Source organism: Giraffa tippelskirchi, chromosome 5 (genome assembly GCF_054371585.1).
Source record: "Giraffa tippelskirchi isolate mGirTip1 chromosome 5, T2T-mGirTip1v1.2.pri, whole genome shotgun sequence".
Lineage (NCBI taxonomy): Eukaryota > Metazoa > Chordata > Mammalia > Artiodactyla > Giraffidae > Giraffa > Giraffa tippelskirchi.
In genome coordinates, this window is record NC_137279.1 from 5,061,949 (window position 1) to 5,069,001 (window position 7,053).

The 7,053-nt window shown below is 37.1% G+C and overlaps 1 protein-coding gene across 9 annotated transcripts in view; it reads left to right on the plus strand.

The window, feature by feature from the left end:
• LOC145507858 (membrane cofactor protein-like) overlaps positions 1 to 6,782 on the plus strand; it is a 102,430-nt gene extending 95,648 nt beyond the window's left edge. For all 9 annotated transcript variants that reach the window (XM_081495315.1, XM_081495308.1, XM_081495311.1 and 6 more), the window contains one exon: positions 6,620 to 6,782. In XM_081495315.1, coding sequence (XP_081351441.1) covers positions 6,620 to 6,692 — 73 coding nt within the window. In that variant the 3' untranslated portion in view covers positions 6,693 to 6,782. The remainder of the gene's footprint in view (positions 1 to 6,619) is intronic.
• Positions 6,783 to 7,053: the final 271 nt, after the last annotated feature.

Below are 7,053 nucleotides of genomic sequence, written 5' to 3' on the forward strand. Positions count from 1 at the left end.
GATATAATTTTAAAAGGGACTTTTTTACTATTCCTTTCTCATATTTTGTTGTTAATGTAAAGAAATGTAACCCATTTCTGTATGCTAGCCTTGTACCCTGCTACCTTGCTAAATTTATCAGTTCTAGTAGCTTATGTGTGGTTTCTTTAGGGTTTTCTATATATAGTGTATATATATATATATATATACTATTATCTGCATATAATGACAATTTTATAGCTTCCAATTAGGATACATTTTTCTTCGTGTATGATTGCTGTAATGAGGACTTCCAATACTATATTGAATAGAAATGGTGATAGTGGGCATTGTTCCAGATATTAGTGGGAAGGCTTTCGATTTTTCACCATTGAGTATTATGTTGGCTGTAGGTTTGTCATAAGTACCTTTTATTATGTTGAGAGATGTTCCTTCTAGTCCCACTTTGGTAAGAGTTTTTATAATGATGTTGTATTTCATCGAATGCTTTTTGTGCATCTATTGAGATGATTATGTGTTGTTTTTTTTTTCCTTCACTTCTGTTGTCGATGTGGTATATCATACTAATTGAGTATGTTGGACCATTCTTGTGCTCCTGGGATGAATCTAACTTGGTCATGGTATATGACCCTTTTTATGTATTGCTGAATTTGGTTGCTAATATTTTGTTGAGAAGTTTTACATCTATATTCAAAGAGACACTGGCCTACAGTTTTCATTTTTGGTAGTGCCTTTTTCTGGTTTCGGTATCAGGGTGATGGAATGACTTTGGGAATGCTCCTTCCTCTTCAGCCTTTTGGAAGAATTTGAGAAGGATCTGTGTAAGCTCTTTGTACGTTTGGTAGAATTCCCCAATGAAGCCATAGGGTCCTGGACTTTTGTTTCAAGGGAGTTTTTAAGTTGCAAATTATATTTCACTTCTAGTGATAGGACTATTCAAATTATCTATTTCTTCTTGATTCAGCTTTCGTGAGCTCTGTGTTTCTAGAAATTTGTTCATTTCTTCTGGGTTGTCCAATTTGTTGACACGACTGTTCATAGTGTTCTCTCTTGGGCTTCCCTGGTGGCTCAGATGGTAAAGAATCTGCCTGCTGTGCAGGGGACCCAGGCTTGATAGTATTCTATTATGATTTTTTTGTGGAAGTTCTTTTGTGCTGGAATGTGTGTCTGCAGAGATGTGACAAGAAGATACGCCTCCCTCCACTGGTAATGCGAGGCACTACCCTAGATTATAATCACAAGTTTGGAAGCAGATTCTACAAAGGGTAATAAGAAGGGCAACTTCGTAGTAAAAGCACAGAGGTGTCTTTGATAACAGGGGCAGAGGGAAAGGCAAAACATACCAGCTAAAATGGCCATGTGGGCCTACCCAGCACTATGTATCTGCCGGATTCTCTAAGGATGCCTTTGGTGCTAAAGTCAACCAGGAAAATAGTTTTCAGACAGGCCATGAGCTTCAAGTGTCTGTAAATACTTGAAGTTAACAAATGCTAAAGGTAATATAACAAAGCTGTAATTAGTAATTCGCTTTTGCATTTTAATCATCTTCAAATATCTACATTGTTATGTCAAATAAATATTTAACTTTATATTAATGCTATTTATATTTTTCACATATTAGATTTCTATTTATAACTCTATTTTAAAAAAGGATTCCATCAGAAAAATATAGTGATCAGGCCTAACTATTGAATCTCTCTCCACAATAATCCTGAGGAAATGGCTATGGAACAGGTACTGTGCTGTGACAGTGCTGGTTCATAGTGATGCCTCTCCCCCCAAGGGAAATATTAAAGTCTCCAGCATTAACACAGTTTGCTCTTCCATGAGGTAGGCACCCCGAGGGTGTGCTGGGGCAGGCACACTGTAAATAGCCAGCGGGTCCACATTTGGTTCCCTTTGCAGGTCCCTGGTGGCTCAGTTGGTAAAGAATCCACCTGCACAGAAGATAGGATAAGTGAGGTGGAAGATAGAATGGTGGGAATAAATGAAGCAGAGAGGAAAAAAGAAAAAAGAATGAAAAGAAACGAGGACAACCTCAGAGACCTCTGGGACAATGTTAAACGCCCCAACATTCGAATCATAGGAGTCCCAGAAGAGGAAGACAAAAAGAAAGGCCATGAGAAAATACTTGAGGAGATAATAGTTGAAAAATTCCCTAAAATGGGGAAGCAAATAGCCACCCAAGTCCAAGAAACCCAGAGAGTCCCAAAGAGGATAAACCCAAGGTGAAACACCCCAAGACACATATTAATCAAATTAACAAAGATCAAACACAAAGAGCAAATATTAAAAGCAGCAAGGGAAAAGCAACAAATAACATACAAGGGGATCCCCATAAGGATAACAGCTGATCTTTCAATAGAAACTCTTCAGGCCAGAAGGGAATGGCAGGACATACTTAAAGTGATGAAAGGGAAAAACCTACAGCCCAGATTACTGTACCCAGCAAGGATCTCATTCAGATATGAAGGAGACATCAAAAGCTTTACAGACAAGCAAAAGCTGGGAGATTTCAGCACCACCAAACCAGCTCGTCAACAAATGCTTAAGGATCTTCTCTAGACAGGAAACACAGAAAAGGTTTGTCAACTCGAGCCCAAAACAACAAAGCAAATGGCAACAGGATCATACTTATCAATAATTACCTTAAATGTAAATGGGTTGAATACCCCAACCAAAAGACAAAGATTGGCTGAATGGATACAAAAACAAGACACCTATATATGCTGTTTACAAGGGACCCACCTCAAAACAAGGGACATGTACAGACTGAAAGTGAAGGGCTGGAAAAAGATATTTCATGCAAATGGAGACCAAAAGAAAGCAGGAGTAGCAATACTCATATCAGATAAAATAGACTTTGAAATAAAGGCCGTGAAAAGAGACAAAGAAGGACAGTACATAATGATCAAAGGATCAATCCAAGAAGAAGATATAACAATTATAAATATATATGCACCCAACAGAGGAGCACCACAATATGTAAGGCAAATGCTAAGAAGTATGAAAGGGGAAATTAACAGTAACACAATAATAGTGGGAAACTTTTATACCCCACTCACACCTATGGATAGATCAACTAAATAGAAAATTAGCAAGGAAACACAAACTTTAAATGATACAATGGACCAGTTAGACCTAATTGATGTTATAGGACATTTCACCCCAAAACAATGAATTTCACCTTTTTCTCAAGTGCACACACAACCTTCTCCAGGATAGATCACATCCTGGGCCATAAATCTAGCTTTGGTAAATTCAAAAAAATTGAAATCATTTCAAGCATCTTTTCTGATTACAATGCAGTAAGATTAGATGTCAACTAAAGGAAAAAAAACTATTAAAAATACAAACATATGGAGGCTAAACAACATGCTTCTGAATAACCAACAGATCACAGAAGAAATCAAAAAAGAAATCAAAATATGCATAGAAATGAATGAAAATGAAAACACGACAACCCAAAACCTATGGGATTCAGTAAAAGCAGTGCTAAGGGGAAGGTTCATAGCAATACAAGCTTACCTCAAGAAACAAGAGAAAAATCAAATAAATAACCTAACTCTACACCTAAAGCAACTAGAAAAAGAAGAAATTAAGAACCCCAGCGTTAGTAGAAGGAAAGAAATCATAAAAATTAGGGCAGAAATAAATGAAAAAGAAACAAACGAGACTATAGCAAAGATCAACAAAACTAAAAGCTGGTTCTTTGAGAAGAAACAATCCCATTCACCATTACAATGAAAAGAATAAAATACTTAGGAATAAATCACCTAAAGAAACAAAAGACCTAAATATAGAAAACTATAAAACACTGATGAAAGAAATCAAAGATGACACAAATAGATGGAGAAACATACCATGTTCATGGATTGGAAGGATCAATATAGTGAAAATGAGTATACTACCCAAAGCAATCTGTAGATTCAATGCAATCCCTATCAAGCTACCAACGGTATTTTTCAGAGAACTAGAACAAATAATTTCACAATTTTATGGAAATACAAAAAACCTTGAATAGCCAAAGCAATCTTGAGAAAGAAGAATGGAAATGGAGGAATCAACCTGCCTGACTTCAGACTATACTATAAAGCTACAGTCATCAAGACAGTATGGTACTGGCACAAAGACAGAAGTATAGATCCATGGAACAAAATAGAAAGCCCAGAGATAAATCCACACACCTATGGACACTTTATCTTTGACAAAGGAGGCAAGACTATACAATGGAGAAAAGACAATCTCTTTAACAAGTGGTACTGGGAAAACTGGTCAACCACTTGTAAAAGAATGAAACTAGAACACTTTCTAACATCATACACAAAAATAAACTCAAAGTGGATTAAAGATCTAAACGTAAGACCAGAAAATATAAAACTCCTAGAGGAAAACATAGGCAAAACACTCTCTGACATAAATCACAGCAGGATCCTCTATGACCCACCTCCCAGATGAATGGAAATAAAAGCAAAAATAAACAAATGGGACCTAATTAAACTTAAAAGCGTTTGCACAACGAAGGAAACTATAAGCAAGGTGAAAAGACAGCCTTCAGAATGGGAGAAAATAATAGTAAATGAAGCAACTGACAAAGAATTAATCTCAAAAATATACAAGCAGCTCTTTCAGCTCAATTCCAGAAAAATAAACGACCCAATCAAAAAATGGGCCAAAGAACTAAACAGACATTTCTCCAGAGAAGACATACATATGGCTAACAAACACATGAAAAGATGCTCAACATCACTCATTATCAGATAAATGCAAATCAAAACCACAATGAGGTACCATCTCACGCTGGTCAGAATGGTTGCTATCAAAAAATCTACAAACAATAAATGCTGGAGAGGGTGTGGAGAAAAGAGAACCCTCTTTCACTCTTGGTGGGAATGAAAACTAGTACAGCCACTGTGGAGAACAGTGTGGAGATTCCTTAAAAAACTGGAAATAGAACTGCCATCTGACGCAGCAATCCCACTGCTGGGCATACACACCAAGGCAACCAAAATTGAAAGGGACAACATGTACCCCAATGTTCATTGCAGCACTGTTTATAACAGCAAGGACATGGAAGCAACCTAGATGTCCATTGGCAGACAAATGGATAAGAAAGATGTGGTACATATACACAATGGAATATTATTCAGCTATTAAAAAGAATGCATTTAAATCAGTGCTAATGAGGTGGATGAAACTGGAGCCTATTATAGAGAGTGAAGTAAGTCAGAAAGAAAAACACCATATATTAATGCATATATATGGAATTTAGAAAGATGGTAATGATGACCCTATATGCGAGACTGCAAAAGAGACACAGATGTAAAGAACAGACTTTTGGACTCTGTGGGAGAAGGCGAGGGTGGGATGATTTGAGAGATTAGCATTGAAACATGTATATTACCATATGTGAAATAGATCGCCAGTCCAGGTTTGATGCATGAGACAGGGTGCTTGGGGATGGTGCACTGGGATGACCCTGAGGGATGGGATGGGGAGGGAGGCGGGACGGGGGCTCAGGATGGGGAACACATGTACACTCATGGCTGATTCATGTCAATGGATGGCAAAAACCACTACAATATTGTAAAGTAATTAGCCTCCAATTAAATAAATTAAAAAGAATCCGCCTGCAATACAGGAGACCTGAGTTTGATCCCTGGGTTGGGAAGATCCCCTGGGGAAGGGAACAGCTGCCCACTCCAGTATTCTGGCCTGGAGAAGTCCACGGACTGTACAGTCCGTGGGGTCGCAAAGAGTCAGACACGACTGAGCGGCTTTCACTGTTCACTTTGTCTGTTGTGGTCAGTTTCCTAAGCAGGGAGTGGAACTGCATTTTCCAGCTCCAGAGCCAGTGGCTGCCAAGGACATCAAAATTGTTTCATCCTATGTAAAATGAGCTTGAGTGCACAGTACACATCAGATTCAAAGACTTAATACAAAAAGTGTGCACTCCATGAATGCCGGATTAGGCAAGATATAATTAAAACTAATTTTCCTGCTTCTTTTTGTTTTTTAAATGTAGCTTCTAGAAAATTCAAAATTACCTATGTGACTTGCACTGTATTTCTTTGGACAATGATGGACTTGGATAATAGATGTTATTAATCTGTCTGTTGTTATCCAAAACAGTATGATGTGAGTTTTAGTTACTTAGGAGCCTCTCTAACCAGAACACGTGATTTCCTTACCGTGAGGGATAAATGAGGCATTACTGAACTTAAACATGCTCAATATCATTACCTCTGTAAAGGTTTCATCTCAGAGCCAGAATTAAGATTGCATTTTAGGGAAAATGCATGTTTCTCTCTAGCCTTTCCCACTGGTCCTAAACTAAAATAAGGAAATATTTACTAAGTATATGCAACTGCTCTATTTCTTGTTTTAGAGGGAATCAAAAGTATAATGCAGATATAGGAAGGGGATTTCTGGAGTGAGACTAATTGAACATTTGAAATTTCTTTAAAAGAATCATTTTAAAGAAACAAAATCATTTTTAAGAAAGAAATCATTTCCCATTCAGTGACTCTTAGTGTTGAAAATATATTTTTTTTCATTGTTTCCAAATGGGCTGCTAGAGTTTAATTTCTGTACTTAACTATGTTCACCTCTGATGCTGTCTTTTTGTCTTTCCTTGTAGGAAAACGAGAGTTGGTGCTGGACCCACCCCTCAGCAGAAACAGCCTACCAGTCCAGCAGTGCAGAAGCGCTAATTATTTTACACAAACCTATGTATCAATTTATATTTTGATTATACTAATATGTTAAGATCTACAGTAAATTCATACATCAACTATGGAAAACAGTATACAGGTTCCTCAAAAAATTAAAAGCACCACTATATGATTCCATAATTACACCACAGGTATATACCCAAAGGAAACAAAATCGCCATATGGAAAAGATAACTGCATCTCCCTGTGTATTGCAGAATAATTTATAATAATCGTGACATGAAAGAAATCTCAGTGTGCACTGCCAGATGAGTGGGTAAATAAAGTGTGAGACATATAGATTATATATATATATATATATCTGTATACACACATACATGTAAGTGTACATACATACACA